We start from the raw sequence: 21,391 nt of genomic DNA, 5'->3' as shown, positions 1-21,391 counted from the left end.
CTGCTGTGAGCTGCCAGTCACTGACTGAGTGAGTAGCGTAGCGTTCCTCCCACATAACCACCCGAGAAATCAGTCTCTGGGCAAAGACACCAGGAATCTCCCTTTTCAGCAAGACCTAAGTTACTCTGATGAAGCCTCCTGTCCCAAAGAACCAGCAAGGGCAGCCCTCGGCTTGAAGGATGTAGAACATTATGCTTAGGGTCACCATTGCTGGGGGGGGCTTGTTTTAACTTGAGACCAGTAAGATTCTGAGACAGGGGATGGAAACCAACTTTACTTAGAAGCTCTGTGTCTCAGACCTCATTGGTTTGCCTCTCAGTGCCTAGTGCAACCTGTACACCAGGGATAGGCATGTTCTGTAAAGAGAATAACATTGTAGGCTTGTGGTCTACACAGTCTCTAACACAACTACTCAGTTCTGCCATTGTAGTGGGAAAGCAGCCCCAGATAACATATTACCAGATGGGTATAGCTATGTTTCCGTAGAACTGCACTTACAAAAGCAGGCCTTGTTTGCGAGCCTTGCTACTCATCAGGTTCAGTATCCTGAGCAGTTGTCAGAAATTTCACTTCGCCCCATCCCAGCAAGGGGGTTATATCTGGGGAAGACGTATTATCTCAAGAGAGGAAGAGATTGTGGAAACCAGTAGCCAACAAGAGGTGGGACACTTGATCCTACCCCCATGTTATTAATCAGGAATTCAGTGGGGGTCTCTCTCTCACCCTCCACGCCCACACCCGGTGCTTTCCTGCCCTCCTGCTCTCCAGTTAGGTGGAGGCTTTTAGGACACCTCCCCAGAGTAGCAGTGGCGAGCCCAGAAAAACATCGCATTGTAATAAAAGACAAAAGACTGATATTTTTGAAGCAACGCCCCCACAGTTGGAAATGTATCCAGATAAGGGAATGGAAGAGAGATAAGATGCTTGATCTTCTCCCTTCAGTGGACCCCAGCAATAAATATTAAAGTTGTCCATATTGGGCCACACGTACTTCATCTCTGCCTGAAATAGGGCATCTGTTTTTGCATATGCAGTGGGCCCTTCAACAATGCATGTTTGTAGGCACAACAATCCCCGTGTGGTTGAAAATCCACATATATATTTGCCTCCCCAAGACTTAACTAATCGCCTACTGTCAACGGGAAGCTCTGATAATATAAATAGTCAATTAGCATGTATTTATGTGTCGTATGTATTATATACTGCATTCTTACGGTAAAGTAAGCTAGAGAAAAGAAAACATTATTAAGAAAATCAGAAGGAAGAAAAAATATTTACTGTTCATTAAGTGGAAATGGATCAGCGTAAAGGTCTTCATCCTCATCATCTTCACGTTGAGTGGGCTGAGGGGGAGGAGGTGGGGGGGTGGGTCTTGCTGTCTCCAGGGTGGCAGAGGCAGAAGAGGGGGAGGACCCGGAAGGAGAGGCGGGAGAGGCTGGCAAGCTGGGTGCAGCCTTATTGACAACAGTCTGCGTATACGTGGACCTGGACCTGTGCAGTCCCAGCCCAAGGCTCAGCTATGCAGGGAACGCTTCACCTTTATAATTCTATTTTCTCAATTCAGAGTTAAATGGCAATCACGGAAATGTCCCCTTGGTTTCCAGCTGGACGTCAGTGAGGAAGGGTTAATTTCTTTGCTTGCATGGTCCCGGGAGCCCAGAACTGAGCCCAGAGTAACTGTGCAAAGGCACTGAGGAAGGGGCCTGCAGTCTTGCTCCTTGCCTGTACCGTACACTGTCTGTCCTTCCTTTGTTTCTCCCTGACGCTGGCCCTGAATGACTGCAAGTGACGGGCAGCATCTGGGCAGGCCTGTCACTGCAACAGCCACCATGCGCCACGGACAAAATCTTAGGCTAAATCAAGAATGTCTGACCTGGTCTCCTCATCTTCGACAGGTTCTGTCCCCAACAGGCTTCGGGGATGAAGGCCGCGGGCATTCTGGCCCTGATTGGCTGCCTGGTCACAAGCACCGAGTCCAAGGTCTACACGCGCTGCAAACTGGCAAAAATATTTGCAAGGGCCGGCCTGGACAATTATGGGGGCTTTAGCCTTGGAAACTGTGAGGCTTTTTCCTTCCTGTGCTCTTTCTGTCTTTGACCTCTCCTCTGAGACACTGACGGTCCCAGCTACACGCGCTCTGTTTGCTCCCAGCTCGTCCATGCTCTGAACGTCCCCCACCCCCAGGGACGGCTCCTGGGTAGTCACATACTGCCCTCCTCCCGTTCACCCCCACCCCTCATCCCCTCAGTCCTGGAATCCTGCGCTTAAGACACCAGCCCAGCGAGGGAAGGGGAAACGATGCCACCCCTGCTGGCACTGTTGGCGGGGGGGGGGGCGGGGGGGGGGGGCGGGGACCTGACTTCTGGTTCTAGACTAGGCTGGGACACTGACCAGGTGTGCAGCATTGGGTGTGCCACCGCAGCCCCCAGTGTGCTGTCCCCATGGGCCCCTGGGTGCACCCCCTGCCCTGCCCCACCCCCAGGTTTGTTGGAGGAGGCAATTAGGTGCCGGTGGATAAGGACACCCCCCCTCCAAGCACCGGCTTAGAGGAAACAAGGCTTTGCTTGGCTCGGTCCCTCCCTAGGGATCTGCATGGCGTACTACGAGAGCGGCTACAACACCACGGCGCAGACCGTCCTGGACGATGGCAGTGTTGACTACGGCATTTTTCAGATAAACAGTTTCACGTGGTGCAGATACGAAAGGCTGCAAGAGAAGAACCACTGTCATGTCGCCTGCTCAGGTACAGTTTTGATTTGCCAAAAACATTATCCTCAAGAGCAAAGGCACGAAAGCTGACAGTGGGGTGTCCACCCATTTTCTGCTTTCACTGAAGTCTGGGGCTCAGAACTGCCTAGGCCCATTCCAGGCCAATGAATTATTCAGTAGTTCCCCAAGGTGACACTTAAGTTCCTGTGTCCTACTGGTCAAAAGGTGATTTATTCCTTCTAGGATAATTTTTATTAAACCCTCCACAAAAACGGGGGATGGACAAATGGCCTCACTGCTTTTCTGAGTAGAGAGACATTGGATATCTGCAGCAAGGAGGAAGCGCCTTGCTGGCTGCTTTCTGTGAGCAATCCACTCAAAGGATGCAGCGTGTGCTGCTTTGTGCAGACTGCGACGAGTGAGTGCACTTTCCACTGCTTAAACAGTAGAAATGAAGCCAGAATTCACTTCCAAGTCTGCTCGTACTTCAGTCATTCAAGAAGTAAACAGCATTGAGGGTAGCAAAATAGATCAGATATTAATTCGGCGTTGCAAAGCCTGTAAGCAACAAGGAAAGAGAAAACGTGCTTATGTGAAGTTCAGTGAATGACTGTCACAGGGGTGGACTGAGCGCTGTGGGCTTCAGAGGAAGTGATAGTGTTAAGAAAACTATGGAAATTTCTGTAGACACAGTGATATTGGCCAGAGATTTGGAAGATAGGTAAGATTTGGTAGAGAGAGAGAAAAGTCACTCCAGGCAAGGGGAGTAGCACATGCATGGAGGTGTGTGTGGAGGGTGTGGCGTGTGGACAGGGAACGGTGAGATGTTTGTTGTGTCTGGAACTGAGAGGACGTGCTGAGGCATCACAGGCAATGCAGCTGGAGCAGCTGCTGACTACGAGCATTGCCTGGACAGCCTGGCTAGGGGGCTTGCCCTGATTTCTGCCTTCAGGAGGGAGCCAGCAAGGGGCAGATAATGGTGCTTTGATTCCGCAAGATTAACCCACAAGCGGGGTCTGCAATAGATTAAAGAAGAGAACATTTCAGTGCCACCGCGATCGTTGAGGGAAGACACGGAAGACCTGAGTGGCAGTCATGGTTGGGGACACGGAGAAGAGGGGACGGATGCCAGGACACTGAGCAGGCACAAGGACAGAGCTGTAGGAAGCCCCTTGAGGGCAGAGAGGTTTGTCCGTTCCATTCACTGGTGTAGCCTCAGTGTCTAGAATGGTGCCTGGGCTTTGTGGGAGCTCAGTAAATAGTTATCACATAAATAGACGGAGAGAAGGAGGAACAAGGGTGTGGTCAGAGTCATAAAATAGTCTCTGGAAAATTCTTTGGGAGCAGGAAGTAAACTGTGCTTTAATTTCTCTTTGCCACATGCGGTAGTCCTCTCTAGACTGAGGGGGATACATTCCGAGACCCCCATGGATGTCTGAAACCGTGGTGGCACTGAACGTTATATACACTATGTTTCTCCTGCACGTGCATATCTATGATAAAGTTTGATTTATAAATCAGGCAGACTGAGAGATTAACAATAATATCTAATGATGAAATAGAACAATTATAACAATGTACTGTAATAGAAGTTATGTGAATATGGTCTCTCTCTCTCTCAAAATGTTATATTAATGAAAATAACTGAATGCGGTTGACCATGGGTAACTGCAACCATGGAAAGTGAAAACCGCAGATAAGGGGACCCTGGGACGAGATAATCAGTGTATGTGTTGACTGTATGCATGACTGAATAACACGTTAATTAACCTAGTAAGTTTCTCCTGCCCTCACATTAATACAGAATGGAAACTACCTCCTAAGGTGGACCTCCCAATTGTTAATCAGCCCCTAATTTAGAACATTCTTCTGATGGACCAAATCTACCTCCTTATAGCCATCTTCCTTGAATCCTACTTTTTCCTTCTGGGTTTATTCAAAACAGATTTGCTTTATTTTATACATGGAAACTTATGAACTCTTTGCAAATGATTCATGAGTATTTCTCACCTCCAGTTTCTTATCCCCTGGGCTAAAACATTCAGTGCCTTCGCCTTCTACAGGTATGACTTGAACCCCTCCCTGAACCGGTCAGTCTCGCCAGCGTTTCCCAAGAGCTTGCCAGTGGAGGCTTTCAGCTAAATATGGCGATTAGATACGTGCATTTGCCTCCCGTGGAGGCTGGGCAAGGGTCCCCCAGAACGTCCACTCTAATCCCTAAAGTCTGCGAGTCTGTTACCTTACGTGGAAAGGGACTTTGCAGATGTGATGAAGGGTCCGAGGTTGAGAAGGGGAGATTATCCTGGGTGATAGGGGTGGATGCTTAAAAGCAGAGACTCTCGTTCAGCTATGATCAGAAAGATCCCATGGCAGAAGACGGAGGAGAGATTCAAAGCGTAGGAGGGACTCGACCCACCACTGCTGGCCCTGAAGATGGTGTAAGGGATCAAGTGTGAGTGGCCCACAGAAGTTGGGCATGGCCCTCCACTCACGGCCGGCAAGCAGCAGAGACCTCAGCCCTGCATCCACAAGCAACAAATTCTGCCAGACCCCAAAGAAGCAAGGAAATGGATCATCCTCCAGAAAACTCAGACTTGCCAGCACCTTGGCTGTGTCTGGGTGAATTCCATGTCACTCTCTGACCATAGAATTGTAAGAAAATCTGTGGTTCTTAAGCCACTGCATTTGTAGTAATTTGCTATGGCAGCAACAGGAAACTAACATTTCTTGCCTCTGTCTTGATATCATATAAATTAATAGTATAGATATTTAAGAATAAACAAGACAAAAAGGCATAAATCCAAAAAGACAAGGTAAATGGAAGAAAAAACAGTACCAAAAATAAAAAATATTTAGAAGCTGGAAAGCAGGTGGTGGCTAACTTAGTGATTAGAGAAATCTGAATCCTAAACCAACAGGTTGGTTATTTCCAATCTACAATTCTGCACTAGCCCAATGATCAGTATGCTTGAAGTTCAGAATGAATACATTTTTAGATGAGGAAGTTGTTAAAATTATTGCTTCCTATGTCATAAAGAATCCTGGCTGGAAAACAGCCAGTGCAAAACTGGGTAATTTGAGGAAAATTTTAATAAAGAGGCCACCTAACAAAGGTGTAATCAGATCACAGGAAAACCATGAAGGGATAACAAAGTGAGGAGTTAGGAACAGCAGGTCATTACCAGCCCCTGGCCCAAAGAGGGATGGCAGAGCTGTGACCATCACCCAAATTCATAGGGTCTGCAGGGAGAGGACTGCCTCGTAGGACCTGTGACCTCCCTTCAAAAGATACAGCTGGTGCTGAGTGACCTGCTGGAAAAAAGACTTCACTGTCCTTCCTCCCTTCCTCTCCTGCTGGTGCTCACTCTCTTAAACCCTGCCAGAAGTCAGAGGACAGCAGGGCCCATTGACACCATCGGTGTGGGTCCCTCTCCCAGAGCACCGACTGTGGCCAAAAAGGATGGAGGGTGGACACGTAGGGACCGAGAGAAGATGCATGTGCAGCCCCTGCATCCCTTCTGACAGCGCTGTGGGAAAGGTGCTCCACCAAAACGATAACGGAGACCAGCAAAGAGGGAGACAGTTCCAGGAAACAAGGGATTCAATAGGAAAGACAGGCGAAGACACCCAGCATGACCGTGAGGGATAATCCCAGGATGAACTTTTATTACAGATTTCTAATTACGTCTCACAGTGGTTGGAGAATATGGTCTATATGGTTCCAAACCTTTAAAATTTCTTTAACCTTGTTTTATAGCAGAGCATAATGTGTATGTTATAGTTGGTGCATGGATGTTCTGTAAATGACTGTCATATCCTCACTAATTTTCTTGCTTGTTCTATCACACAGCGGGAAAGACAGACTAAACCTTGTAACTGTCACTGTGGTTTTGTCTAATTCTCCTTTCAGTCTTGTCAGTTTTAGATGCTCTATTAGTAGCTGCCTACTCACTGAGGATTGTTATGTCTTCATGATCAATTGACCCTTTTATTACTGGAGTCAGTGTTTCTCCTTAACTCTGATACTATGTCTTGTCCAGAGATCTTCTTGTCTGATAGCAATATAGCCACTCCAGCTTTCTTCTGGGAAGTATTTGCAATGGTATATTTCTTTTACTTTTAACCCATCTGTGTGTTTATATTTAAATCTAATTTCTTATAGGAAACAAATAGTTACATTTGATCCATTCTGACAATGAAGTTGGAGTGATTAGACCATAGGTCAGCAAATGGTTTCCTAAAGGGCCAGATAGTAAGTATTTTAGGCTTTGCAGGCCACATGGTTTTTATTGCAACTGCTCAACTATGACACAATGTGAAAGAAGCCACAGAAAATGTGTAAATGAATGGGCCTGGCTGTGTTCCAGTAAAGCTTTATTTGCAAAAACAGGAGGTTGGCCTGTGTGCTATCGTTTGCTGAGCCTTGGTTAGACCATTTACATTTAATGTGATACTGACATGGCTAGCTCTAAATCCCATCTTGCTATTTTTGTTTTCTATTTGTGCCATCTCTTCTGGGTTCCATTTTTTTTTTTCTACATTCTTTGGAATTAATTGAATATTTTTCAGCATTTTCTTTTACTGGCTTGTTACTTACACCTGCACTTTGTTTTCAGTAGTTACTCTAAGGTTTCCAGCTGCATCATTATCTTATCACATGCTACCTTCAAATATTAATAACACACTGCGTCATATATAATATACAAGTTTGATAACAGTATAATTCAACTTCCCCCTCCCATCCATTGTGACATGTTGTCGAGCACTTCTACATGTTATATTCTTCAAGATGCATTTTTATTATTTTTGCTTTAAACAACTACGTTTTAAATAAATTTTTAAACGAAGAAAAAGCTTTCATTATATTTATCACATATTTACTACTTCCAATACTCTTCATTCTTTTGGTGGATTCACTTGAGCAGGCAGTTAAGTGATAGCATTTTCTTTCAGCCTAAAGAACTTCCTTTAACTGTTTCTCTTTTTTGGGGGGGAGGGGGGTGATGATCTACTAGAGAGCATTCATTTTGATTTGGAAGGATATTTTCTCTATACGTAAAATTCTAGGCTAACAGCTGTTTTGCTCTCAAGTTGTTAAGACACTCTTGTCTTCTAGCTTGTTTTATCATGGGACCCAGGGATTTTCTTACCTTTGTTCCTTGTAGGTAATGCGTCTTTTGTCTTCTAGCTGCTTTTAAGATTTTACCTTTATCACTCATTTTCAGCAATTTGATCATGAGTGGTATTTGTGTTTATCTTACTTGGTATTCATTAACATTTTGGATCCCTGAGTTTATAATTTTCACTAAATTTGGAAAAACTTTAGCCATTCCTTCTTCAAATACTTTTTCTTTTCTCCTCCAGTGATTCTAATGACATCTGTTAGATCATTGATGTTATCTCATAGTCACTGAGGTTCTTCGTATTTTTAGCCTTTTCTCCTATTTTTTATTTTCAGTAGTTTCCATTGCTATATCTTCAAATCCTCGGATCTTTTTTCTTTTTTATTTTTATCTTTGTTTCTGAAGTGCCTAATCTATTATACTCATTAATATGATGTTTCCTTTCAGATACCATAATTTTTATTCAGTGTTAGGTAATTTTAAATCTTTTATTCCATTTTATTTGTGTTTTTCTTTAAGTCCGTGATATAAATAAGCATATTGGTAAACACTGTTTTAAATTTCTTATCTGCTAATTTGATCAACTCTGTCATCTCTGGGTCCTTCCACTGAGTGATCCTTCTTCTGGTTACATGTCACATTTTATGCCTCCTTGTACATGGACTAATTTTTACTGGATACTGGACATGGTGTATACCACCTTGTGAGTGCCTGGATCATGCTGTGCTCCTCTGAGAAAGGTTGGATTTCATTTTGCCAAGCAGTTAAGTTCATTCTGATCAGCTTGACCCTTTTAAGGCTTGCTCTTGAACCGTGTTAGGGAAGTTCTAGAGCATCTTCACAGTAAGGCTACTTCAGTCCTACTACCAAGGCCTGACTCATGCACTGTCTCTTTGGAATGTCCTAGGGCTTCAGCAAGATCTTCTTTTCTTCAGAAATCAAATGTCCCCAGCCCCCATGAGCTCTGTGACTGTCCACCTCCCCAGCAGTTGTTAGCCTCATGCAATTTTACCCTTTGCATTCCCAGGTTAGCCTTGAGCCAGAGACTCGGGGACCCCCTGTGCAGATTTCCGGTGCTCTTCCTCCTTCTCAGGTATTCTTCTCCATGAATTCCAGCTGCCTTGGCCCCTGAAGTCTGTCTCCTGCCCTGCCAGGGTTCTACCTCCCTGGTCTGGAAGGTTCCTCTGGGCAGGAAGTCATGGCAATCCTACAGCTCACCGCATTTGTTTTCTATCAAGGACTGTGATCCTGCATGGCCAGTTTTCAATTCCTGAAAATAACTTTTTTTATATATGTTGTCCAGTTTTCTAGTTGCTGACAGCAAAATCTGCTACCTCATCATGGCCAAGCTTGACTTTACATCCAGTTTTCTAATTTAATATTGTTCAATTTTGTTCCAATTAAGGAAGTCTGGGGCAAACGTCTATCTGCAAGACAATCTTTGATTCTAGGAAACTGAAATGTTGGACGGTTCCTGGTTAGCGGTGAAGGGACCCTCATATCTGTCTTCTCATCATAAAGAGCATGGATTTTCATGGACAGCTTTAAAATAGAAGAACAGGATGTAGGTTTTATATCCTAATCATGCAGGCTCAGGCCACAGAGGCTTTCGTCATGAACAATGTCATTCGTATCACAGAAGTAGGGACATTAGTCATGGGAGCCTGGAAGCCAGTTAGCATTAGGGGATGTTTGCAAGGCATGTGACATTACAGACATGTATGATACACACGCATTTCAAGCCCATCTTGTGACTAGACAAGCTCCCCGCTCTCCATTCCAAATTGCATTCCTAAAATTCCTGCCTACCTTCCCCAAACTATTTGGACAGAATTTTTTTTAAATATTCACATACATAAAGCATATATACACACACATATACACATGCATGTATACACACATATATAAATACATGCATGCAGTCTACAAAATTCTTGATATAATGCAATGTTTGTTTTTCTCCAACAGCACAGACTTCATTAAAATGAGACACGTTTAAGGAAAAGGTGATTACTGACTCGTCTATCTAGTCTAGTTCACTTATATTAATCTTATTTTTCATCAGCCTGGTGTCTGAGATGACCTTTGTTACTTTAGGGAGGGGAAAGAGATGTAATTCGTGGCCTGGTAGCTGTATTTTAGTGGAAAGGCAGGAGGATGCTGGCGAGGGAGACACTTTGATGTAGAACCAGCGTACTGAAAGTAAGGACTGTAGCTCTTTCTGTGCAGACTATTGCTGTTTTGTTAGATGTGGAAGAATACACTATTATGCTGAATAATGCTTTGCTGTTCAACACAACCCTCTCCTCATTCATGTTTGACTGGACAGACTTGTCTGTTGAAAGTAAATTGGGCAGAAACAATTATTGGCACGAATCCTCATTAAAAACGTGCTCTGTTTTAGCTTATTCCTGCCTCTCTGCTGCCCCTCGGTGGCTGTTTCCTGCAACAGCGCTGCATCACGTTGGTTATTTCCCAGCCCCCACCTTCCTTACCGCATTTTCCTGAGTAAATTCAGTCGCGGCCAACGAGCACTTTCAAAACATCCTAATTGCGCAACAGAATGCTCTAATAGAGCCGGAGGCGGACGGGCAACTTCACACGGTGTCCACTTCCTGGGCCTGCATCCGCTAATACTCCCAGGAACGCTTACGTGGCATCTCCGGGCAAGCAAACTGCCTTGCCCCAAATACAAAACTTGCTCTTTGTGTACACGCCTGGGACGTGCTCCAACCCTGCAATGACAGAATACGATCTGCTCCTTCCTCGCTGTGGATAATCCGTGTCCTCCTCACTCCTTAAGGTGCCACTGACCTTACTTCCCCCAGGAAATGTGCCCAGCCACTTCCAAAGCACGTGTACACCCAAAATAAAGTGCTCCTCATTGGAACATATATCAGTTACCAAACGCTTAAGCTTGGATAATCTCTTAGATAAATAATTACTTGAAAAATTAATACTTATATCTTTATTATCAACTTGATTAGCATATAGTGTTTCATAAGCAGGAATCTTTGCTTAAATGGCTCTGTTGGAAGGAGGAGGAAGAGGGTAGCAGAATTTAAGCCCTAGGTTGGAATTCAGTCTCATCTACTGGGTGTGTAACCTCAGGATATAGGAATAATAATGGTACCTATTGGAATGATTGTTCTGAGGACTAATGGAGATTTTGCAGGAAGAGACTTAATGTGCGCCTGACCTGAGTAAGATGTGTTAGCTAATAGTAATAGCTATTATATGCCAAATACTCATATCTCTAGAAATAAGGCAAGAGGCTTTTATAAGCTGATATATTAATAGCTTTATTTTTCACTGCAAATGCTAGTGAATTTGCATATATTGCTTCGATTGCTGTCAGTGATAGATGATATCTTTTGTTAAGTTTTCTCCTGGTTAATAGGATTTTGTTTTCAATAAAAACTAAGCCACATTTAGAATAAATTTGCTTAAAATAAATATATCACTACCTTTACCTTCTAGTTAGGCCAAACTAGAATACAACAAAATTAGCAACTCAAGCAAACAGCATACCCAAGGAGAAATTTCCCTTTCAACTGAGTTAACAAAGTAATTTGGTATTACAATGCTCTATTGAAATGCAAAATTTTAGGCGAACATTATTCTTTTTGGTTATTTTTTCTGGTAATAAAAATATTAATAATTCATTTCTATTGTAAAAAATTTTAGAAAATAAATAGCAAAGATTTAAGAATATAGGTAATCCCACAATTAAGAGCCAATCCTTTTAAAATACTAGTGAATTTATGACTACCTTTTTTTTTCCTAAACCGATACTGTTCAACAGAACTTTCTGTAATGATGAACATGTTCTCCACCTGTGTGTCCAATAGGAGAACCACTAGCCACGAGTGGCTATAAAGCATCTGAAATGTAGCTAGAGCAACTAAGGAAATGAAGTTCTCATTGTATTTAATGTTAATTAATTTAAATTTTTTCACCTTTATTGAGATATAATTTACAAATAAAAGTTGCACATATTTAAGGCATCTAACATGATGATTTGATATACGTACCCACTGTGAAGTGATTACTACAATCAAGTTTATCAACATATCCATCACCTCGCATAGCTACTGTGTGTCTGTGTGCAATGTTATTTACCTTGTATATCTGAAAGTTTGTACCTCTTGATCAACATCTCCCCATTTCCCCACCACCCAGCCCTGCAACCACCATTCTGCTCTCTGCTTTTTGAGTTCAACGTTTTTAGATCCCACATAGCAAGTGAGCTCAGGCGGTGTTTGACTTCCTGCGTCTCACTCCCCCACTTAGCATGACACCCTCTGGTTCATCCACGTTGTCACAAATGTCAGGATTTCCTTCTTTTTATGGCTGAATAATATTCCATTCTCTAATAAACACCATTTTTAGTCCCTTCATCCATCCACAAATATAATTTAAATTTAAATAGCCACACGTGGCTAATGGCCACCATATTGGACAGTGTAGCTCTCGATGGATATTTTTATAATACTGGGAATCTAACATTGCATTGGGAGCACGTCCTTGTATTATTAAACATCCTGTGAAAACATGAGTTAAATGTTTCCTTATTTCATTATATGAAGGTATTATTATTAGTTTGAACATCCCTAATTATGAGGCAGCTGGATTTTTTTCCATTTCAACTCTTGTAAATAAAGCTGTGGTAAACCACTCTAAATAAATGCTTGTCTAGAGTCATGACTATTTCGTTAGGATGGATCCACGAAGAAACATGACCAGGTCAAAGGATAAGAACCTCTTTCAGGCTCTAGACACACACTGCCATGTTGCTTTCCTGAAAAGCTGGGCCCATGACGCTCCCACAGCAAGCCCTTCAGAGCACCTCCCTCACTGCGCCCTGGTCACCATGGAGCATACCCAGTCCTCTAAAAAAGTCTTTGCTTCATTGATGAATAGAAATGATACCAAGTGGTTTGGATTTTCCTGTCCTTGACTGGTGGTTGTGGTGGTCACGGAGACCTTCTCAGTCCCCTGTAAGGGAAGACGTGCTGCCCCCACTGCGTTTGTCTGATGAGCAGACAGTCGTCCTGCCACCTCCTCAGGGTCTGCTTAGCTGCAGAGACCTGACTCACTTACGGCTGTGCCCTTCTGGGGTGGTCCACACCCAGTGACTGAGTGAGGCAGGGGTACGCAGACCTGGCCATTGGTGCCCATCTGGCAACGCTGATGGGCGGCGGTCACTCCCCAGCTCGTGGCTGGGCTGGCTGAGGAGCTGTTGGGCCTGCGTCACAAATGGACATGTCCATCTACCCAGTCCTGCCTCCTCCCCGTCTCTTTCACAGGTGTGAGTCTCTAATAAACATCTTGCACCCCAAGCCCATCTCAGCATCTGCTCCTGGAGGACCTAACTTGCAACAGCAGTGATGGTGGATTTTTTATATTTATTTGCCTTTTTCTGTCATGTTTGTGTTGAGCAGGAAAGAATGCTGATATCACTTAATACTGCGGTCCCCAGCCCCCATAGGGACCGGGTAGCAGTGCTCTGCTGCGCTGCCCCGCCCCACGCTGTCCATGGCAAAATTGTCTTCTATGAAACTTAGGAAATGGAGGTGGGGGAGGGGCGCACAGCAGGAGGCGAGTGCAGCTTCATCTGTATTTACAGCCACTCCCCTGTCGCTCGCGTCACCGCGTGAGCTCCGCCTCCCCTGCCCTTCCATAGAAAAATTGTCTTCCATGAAACCAGTCCCTGGTGCCAGAAATGCTGGGGACCACTGACTTAATACATTTCAATCAAAAAATGTGTCATGTTTGAAACAATAGAAAACATAATAAAGACAGAGACTGACATATTTGTCTTAAAACTTAAAAATTTGTTCATGAAAAACAGCTCAGATAAAAAAATGTTGTGAAAGGCATGTATTGGAAAAATGACAATAAACAAAAGTTTAGTATTTACCTATAAAGAGATTTTATATGTGAAACTAAGCCAAACAGAGAAAAAAAACACTATACTCTCCTGTCTTAGGTGCATACTCCTTTGGGATGTAGAAAACATTCTCACACTGTGCCTTCTCCACACACATTTCCAAAGACCCTTCAGGATTGCTTGGGCTACTCCCCTGCAACGTCAGCTGGTCCAAAATGAGGATGGTCTTGAAACAAAGTTCTTTTATTTGCAAAGAATCTCAAAATGAGAATATGACTATGTAGAACGTGTCACAGTCTTTCCAACCTTGCTCTTCCAAAAACAGTGAGAGAAGTGAAGAAAACTTAATTTGGGGTCCCCTCCAGCAATGAAGTCTCAGCTAACCTTACACTCCTCTCTTTTACAGCTTTGATCACTGACGACCTCACAGACGCGATTATTTGTGCCAAGAAAATTGTTAAAGAGACGCAAGGGATGAACTATTGGTAAGAGTCTTTCCCTGGGGGACCTTGGCTGCAGGGGCAAAAGCTGCAGTGTGTCCATTCATGGCAGCTACGGTGGCCGCTGACAAACTCACCTTCGCAGAGTGACCTACGATTTGAACGTGACTTTGCCTACATGCTCCTCTGTCAGCGTGTGGGTGCACGGTGAACTCGTGTTAACAGTAGCAGGGATGAGAAGAGATGGGACTGGGTCAGGATGATTTGCAATTGCTTTTCACGTGAAGGTGTCCACAGGGTGGGCAGAGGGCACTTTCCAACGTGCATTGTACAGAGTACAGCAGTCCATATGCCAGAGGGAAGAAAGCTTGCGTTTGCTCTGGATTGGATAAGATTGTGAGGGTTCAAGCAACATTTTCTGGGGAATGAGACCAACCAGCAGTGAGAGAAACTCACCATGTCTGCTGGGTGACAACTTGGCAGAGCGCGTGCCCAGGGTGGAGCACGGGACGTTGCTCAGCTGGTGCTCACGGCCGTCTCCGCCCTGCGACTCTAGTGAGCATCGCCACTCAGGCCACGCACGTGGGGAACCCGCATTTTCAGAGATGTGGGTATTTAATTAAATGACCCATCTTTGCAAAAGTTGTTTACTTGTCGCTGAAGCCGATAATGATTAGCAGAAAACTGGGAAGAGAAAAGTCTTAACAAGGTGAAAGGATGGACTCCTGGGATCTCAGATGCAGATGGAGCTTGACCCTGGGCATGGCTGGTTATTTTGGTTACGCACCTGTGGGTTTTGACGCTAGGAATACTTGGATTGTCATGCTTCTTCCTGTTGTTCCTGCTTCCCCCTCCTCAGGCAAGGCTGGAAGAAACACTGTGAGGGCAAAGACCTGTCTGAGTGGAAGAAAGGATGTGAGGTCTCATGATGGCGCACTGGACCCAGCCCGCTTCGCGACGGCCCCACTGGGTTTGTAATGAATGCCAGCAAGCGTCTGCCGTCTCGTCCCCTTTCCTCCCAGTATTCCTTCTCACAGCTAGAGAGGGAAAACCAAGCTACATTTTTAAGGCAATAAATATTTCAATTTAAATGTCTTCACCTTGACTTAGTTTCAATGATGTCACAATAGCACAATGCTAAGACATGAAAAACCACCTCCAAAATGTTGTAGCCCCGGAAGGAACAGACTCTCCTTCTTCACTGTAAGGGGTCCTGGCTCTCGGGTCCCTGCAATGGCTGCTCATTCAGAAATAAGGCTCCCTGGTGCTCTCCTTGCCGTGGGAGTATTACTGCCTACCCCTCCTAGAGCATTAGGGCCGTTCTTCTCCTGGTCAGCCGACACGGCCAGAGAGAACGTTCCTGCTTCCTCAGGGGACGCCTGCTGGACAGTGTGATGGGACCAAATAGGTGAAATTGCAGCTCTGGCTCCTGATGTCCAGAAAGTTCCTATGTGACTCCAATACCCATTTAAATTAAACCTATCCAGTTTGAAAGCCACACTTAACATCCTTATGACAAAGTTGTTTGCTGCCTTAGACCTGCAGATTTTGTTAGTTTGGCCAGGAATCTGGTGATCATGTAAAGCAGTAGTCCCCAACCTTTTTGGCACCAGGGACCAGTTTCAAGGAAGACAATTTTTCCACAGACTTGGGGTGGTGGATGGTTTCAGGATGATTCAAGTGCATTACACTTACTGTGCACTTCCTTTCTATTACTATTACATTGCATATATAGTGAAATAATGATACCACTCACCATAATGCGGAATCAGTGGGAGCCCTGAGCTTGTTTTCCTGCAACTAGGCAGTCCCATCTGGGGGTGATGGGAGACAGTGGCTGATCTGACAGGAGGTGGAGCTCAGGCAGTGATGCAAGTGACGGGGAGCGGCTGTAAATACAGATGAAGCTTCGCTCTCTCACCCACCACTCACCTCCTACTGTGCAGCCCAGTTCCTAACAGGCCACGGACTGGTACCGGTCCTTGGCCTGGGAGTTGGGGACCACAGATCCAAAGAATGTTCAGTTACATGTAGCAGTGGGCTGGATATCTCAGACCCCAAAGAGCTCATGCAGGGATGGCCCCTCTACTGACCCTCAGGCAGGGCAGCTCTGCTGTCCTTGCTGGGTTTCCTCTTGGACATTTTCTGTCCACATGGCTCTGTCCTGCTGGAGTAGAGTTAGTTGAAGCTACCTTGTTCTAAATTTAGGTGAAAGTAGTAGGCTCAAGTTGAATACAATCTGACCTAGAAAATGCACCAAATTGAGGTTTCTTAGAGAAATGGTTATACCAATAATTAAGTTTCCCACTTAGAAGAAAGTCCCCACTGATCAAACTGTTGGATACCATGACAGCACATATATAACCTTTAAATTCTCCTGTTGTCAACTTTCCAGGCTTTACTATTGGCTCATTTCATGTCCACTGGCTTCACTTGCATGCATAAGCTTTAAAAAATCTTAGCTGCTACTTGCCAAAAAAAAAATTTTTTTATACATTTCTAAACAAACACATAATCCTAGGACAATTTAACAGGCATTATAAACCACATGAAAAAAAGCTTTTGAAACCCATGTAAGAATTGAAAAATAATTCTATAAGATGGCTGAGGAAATTTGAAAAATGCAGAATCCATTAAGCTGCACTAAATCAATAACCTGTGCTCATGGAAGTCTATGAATATGCATTTTTCATTATTGCTGTCCTGCTCTCCATCTGCCTCACAGCCCCTATGCTTAGCCAAACTCCTGCTTCATTAAAACCAATGGCACCAATTAATGAGCTAAGTTGGCATGAACCTGGTGCCAGCCATTCAAAACCTAGGGGACAGATTTTAAAAGAACATAAAAGGAAAAAAAAAAAAACCCAACTCCAAAAATGAGTGCTTTGAAATTCAAGGTGAAGGGAAGTTGGCTGGCCCGACAATCTCATCGATCTATCTTTTTGCAAAACTGAGAAAATTTCTAAGCCTGCAATTCTACCATTTCCCTCCCCAAATGTTTTATTTATTTAGTATTTCTAAAAATAATAATTTAGGATGCAAAAATGCATTTTCCTGGATAATTTTCCATGATTAATGCCTTCAGAAATTCAAGAGAAAACGACTACTTCTATTCTTGGGTTATCTTTATTTAACAAAAGCATATGAAAATAACAACTCATGTTTATATTCCCTTTCACAGTTTCCAAGACACTTTGGAAACAGATTTTCATACTGTTTCATCTGCAGGTTACCAGAGGTATTGAGTAGACAGTTGGCTGTTAGGGTATAAAAATCATCACATGTGGGTATGGGCTTCCTTTGGGGACACGGCTCTGACTGACTCTTGGGACCCCACCTTCAAAACTTCTGTCCCTTTGGATCCCAACTTGCTCCCTGTCATTCCTCAACACTCTGGTCTTGTCTGCCGTTTTTCCCTGATGTCAGTATGCCATGTCCCCTCGGGTGTCCTTGACCTTGGTTTTCCCCAGCTTGAAAGACTATGCCACTTCTCTACAGGTTATTCAACACAAAGCTCTCTCCTCTAAGCCCAAAAGATCTTTCCTCTGGACTCGTGGCTGGTGTGTGCCACAGGATTAGGCCATCAGGGACCGGTGTTCCCACCCAGCCTGCAAGCTCCTTGAGGGCTAAACCATGGCTTGTACTTCTGTGTTCTCCACAATCCCTTTGCAGTGCTAACACCTAACAGTTGACATTCAAAAATATTTGATGCTGATTTTTTGTTCCACTAGACACATGTAGAATCCTACAAGGAATGCAAACAAGGTCCTCGCATTTAGGGCATTTTGGTTTTCAAATCAGGTTCACATTCCTTATTTCATACACCCTTTACACGGGCTTTGGAGCATGGGGTAACGTAATCTTTGCTTCCTACAGGTCAGGAGCTACAGAAAGGGCAAGTGTCTCCCCAGGGCTCCTCGAGCAACAAGGGGGATCCAAGAGGACCCTGCTGCCGTCCAGGAATTTTCAGAACTCAGTGAGAGAACGTGTCCTAGTTCCTTTGGGGACAGGGAGCGCCTGAGCCCCTCACCTGTGTTCAACACAGCAACTTCCTTGAGTGCCTCGACTGCGGCACAAACCCTCACCAGCCCCTGAAAGACAATTTAATCTCTTCAAGGTGAATTTAAAAAATAAAGATTAGGGTCGGGCGTGGTGGCTCACGCCTGTAATCCTAGCCCTCTGGGAGGCCGAGGCTGGTGGATCGCTCAAGGTCAGGAGTTCGAGACCAGCCTGAGCGAGACCCTGTCTCTACTAAAAATAGAAATAAATTATCTGGACAACTAAAAATTAGCTGGGCATGGTGGCGCATGCCTGTAGTCCCAGCTACTCGGGAGGCTGAGGCAGTAGGATCGCTTAAGCCCAGGGGTTTGAGGTTGCTGTGAGCTAGGCTGACGCCACGGCCCTCACTCTAGCCCGGGCAGCAGAGTGAGACTCTGTCTCAAAAAAAAAATAATAATAAAATAAATAAATAAAGATTAGGAGGCCTAGAAAGATTTCCTCTCTGTTCCCAAAATGGAAGGTAAATGTTCTAGATCTGTGGTCCCCAACCCTTGGGCTGTGGCCCGGTACCAGTTTGGGGCCTGTTAGGAACTGGGCCGCACAGCGGGAGGGAGCGGAGCGAGGCCTTGTCCGTATTTACACGGCTCCGGTGGCAGCCATCACCGTCCCCGTGCTTCCGTGGAAAAACTGTCTTCCATGAAACCGGTCCCTGGTGCCACCAAGGTTGGGGACCATGGCTTTAGATGTCTAAACCTTGAAACTCACAACAAACATGTACCACTTTTTCCAACTAGACACAAATTACATTTTTTGATTTAAAAAGTTTAAAACGTGAAAATCGTATCTTCAAATGCAGGCCTGATGCCCCACCCCAGACCCACCCACTGCCCTGTGTCCTTGTTCCTGGGATTTCAGGGCTGTTTCCTCTGCAGTGCTCCTGTAGGGAAGGGGACCCCTCGCTCGAGGACGCGGCATGCTGGACATTGCCTGCAGAGTGCTGTCACCGGATGGAAAGTCACACGTCCAGGTGCAAAGGAGCTGCTGCTGGGGGGAGCCTGGGACCCCAGCTGGGAGGAAGCCTGAGTGCAGCGGAAGCATCTGGACCACACGGGGCTCCCTTAGGGATGGGAGGGCGCTACGCACACGCCGCCTGGGACAGGTGATTCTTTCTCATCTTCCTGCTCTCTTGTCCTATTCCACAAGCGCAGGGAAATGGCAAAGGGGGACACGGGGCAACTGTCCTAACGCACAGATCCTGCAACTCCGTCTGTCTAAACCGATCCTCCAGCAGCAGGAGAGGAGAGGAGGCGGCAGCAGGAAAGAAGCTAAGAAAGGCAAGGCAGGTGCTTCCTTACCAGGCTGTGACCGGAACGGTTTTTACCACTGGGCGTCCCCGCCACGTGCAATCCACGTGACATGCTGTGGCGTCTTCCTGTCCTTCCACTCCCCTCACTGGCGAGTCTCTGATTGTTACAACAATCCACGTTCAGTGAAGAACATGTAGAAAATATTTTTCAAAGCTATAAATATAAAACATTCTCTCCACTCAATAATTGCTATTACTATTTTGATGTTTTTTTCTTCCAGTGTTTTTATATGTTCTGTGAAGTTGGAATTCTAGAGTACTTAATTGTGGCTTCTTTTTTTTTTACAGACAGAGTCTCACTCTGTTGCCCGGGCTAGAGTGCCATGGCATCATCCTCGCTCACAGAAACCTCAAACTCCTGGGCTCAAGGGATCCTCCTGCCTCAGCCTCCCGGGTAGCTGGGACTATAGGCATGCGCCACCATGCCCAGCTCATTTTTTTAATATATATATTTTTAGGTGTCCATATCATTTCTTTCTATTTTTAGTAGAGGTGGGGTCTTGCTCTTGCTCAGGCTTGTCTCGAACTCCTGACCTCGAGCTATCCTCCTGCCTCAGCCTCCCAGAGTGCAGGGATTACAGGTGTGAGCCACCGTGCCTGGCCTAGAGTACTTAATTGTGGAACCTGCTCTTGTCACTCAATATGCCACACGATTTTGCCACATTAGTATTTTCCAAAACACGGCACAGGAGAGCCGCGTAGTGGCGACGCTGCCGCCCCAGCCCCCTCCCCCGGTCCCGCGGCCTCAGTGGCTTAGGCGGCGCCGTCCCCAGGCCTGGGCGCCCATTCACCTTCCGCAAAGGGCCCCACCTCCTCTCGCTGTTTGTCCCTCTGAACCTCACCAGAAGGCCTCAACACACGCTTTCTCATGGGGCCTGTCTTCCCATGGCCTCCTTCACTGCTTTGGAGACGATTTGAGTCGGGACTGGAAGTGTGATGTTGGGTCACATTTTCCAGACAATTAGGATCCATTATCTGCCATTCAGTTGGCCCTGAGAGAAAATATTTGAAGTCAGTATTGTACTGAAAAATCCAAAACACACGGTTACCATGGCTGTAGGCCCTCTGTTGCCGGAGGGAGCAAAGCCAGTGGCTGTGCAGACAGACAGAGGGACCGCGGGGCAGGGTGTGCTGGGGGCCTGCCACGAGCAGCTATGTGAGCTCGGACGAGGCACCGACCTCTCTGTTTCACCTTCTATAAAACGCGAATGAAAACATTTGCCATGCAGAGTGACGGTGAGGCCACCAACCGCGTCAGAAGCACAAGGCGCACGCTGTGTTTTAATGAAAACTGGTGATTATGATTCTATTTCTGCATTTCTCTTTCTCTAGTATGTTGCAACAGGTGATTTCTAACAGGTACGGCAGACACTTCAACAGGAAGAAATATGAATACATCTTGTGTGACATAATGACATGTTCTAAAGAGAAAGGGGCAGATCGTAAACGGTGAGAAATCCCACCCGAAAGTGTGGGCGAGTCCGTTTTCCTGGGTCCCTGTGGCTTGGGAAAGGTCAAAGTCCCCACTAGGTTTCCCACTGTCTGCCCGCCACCACACCCCACTGGCAACATAATTCTTGGTAGAGGAAGAAAAAAAAAAAATCTATACTTGCCTTGAAAAACATTCATGCAAAATAAAGCCCAGATTCATAAGCAATCTGATGGCTGCTCCACTGTTCCAGGCGGTGTCCTGTTACCAGCTAAAGCAAACAGAGCGGTTTCAACCCCAGGAACTGACAGGCGGTGCAAAAGGGCAGATCTCAAAAGATTACATATTTGTGCAAAAACCCACACCCCCCTTCACAAAGGGCCGCCTTAGTCTGGAAGAAGAGGGAAGGGGATGTGGGAACGGAGAAGAAAG

At 45.3% G+C, this 21,391-nt stretch overlaps 1 protein-coding gene and 1 long non-coding RNA gene across 3 annotated transcripts; one reads left to right on the top strand and one right to left on the bottom strand.

Annotated features, from left to right (window-relative positions):
* Window positions 1–1,901: 1,901 nt before the first annotated feature.
* Window positions 1,902–15,232, top strand: LOC123624838 (lysozyme-like protein 1). Its single transcript, XM_045533028.1, has 4 exons — window positions 1,902–2,059; window positions 2,585–2,743; window positions 14,132–14,210; window positions 15,025–15,232. The coding sequence occupies exons 1-4, from the start codon at window positions 1,921–1,923 to the stop codon at window positions 15,092–15,094; spliced, it is 447 nt and encodes a 148-aa protein (XP_045388984.1). The 5' UTR covers window positions 1,902–1,920; the 3' UTR covers window positions 15,095–15,232.
* On the bottom strand, window positions 13,744–21,095 carry LOC123624840. 2 transcript variants are annotated; one of them, XR_006730230.1, is made up of 3 exons: window positions 20,373–21,095; window positions 19,520–19,627; window positions 13,744–15,062 (listed from the first exon to the last, which is right to left on the bottom strand). It is a non-coding gene; the product is annotated as an uncharacterized LOC123624840 (long non-coding RNA). The 2 variants fall into 2 exon arrangements; XR_006730231.1 differs by having other exon boundaries at window positions 13,744–15,042.
* Between the last annotated feature and the right edge of the window lie 296 nt (window positions 21,096–21,391).

The sequence above is a fragment of the Lemur catta genome, chromosome 1 (genome assembly GCF_020740605.2).
Source record: "Lemur catta isolate mLemCat1 chromosome 1, mLemCat1.pri, whole genome shotgun sequence".
Classification (NCBI taxonomy): domain Eukaryota; kingdom Metazoa; phylum Chordata; class Mammalia; order Primates; family Lemuridae; genus Lemur; species Lemur catta.
Note: the sequence above shows the minus strand (reverse complement) of the source record. Positions and strands in the feature narration are given on the sequence as shown.

Excerpts from the sequence above, each read along its gene's own strand:
- LOC123624838 (XM_045533028.1), top strand. The coding sequence starts at position 1,921 with ATGAAGGCCGCGGGCATTCTGGCCCTGATTGGCTGCCTGGTCACAAGC. Across the intron at positions 2,060-2,584 it reads GGGCTTTAGCCTTGGAAACT|GGATCTGCATGGCGTACTAC; the intron begins GTGAGGCTTTTT and ends GTCCCTCCCTAG. Across the intron at positions 14,211-15,024 it reads ACGCAAGGGATGAACTATTG|GCAAGGCTGGAAGAAACACT; the intron begins GTAAGAGTCTTT and ends CCCCCTCCTCAG.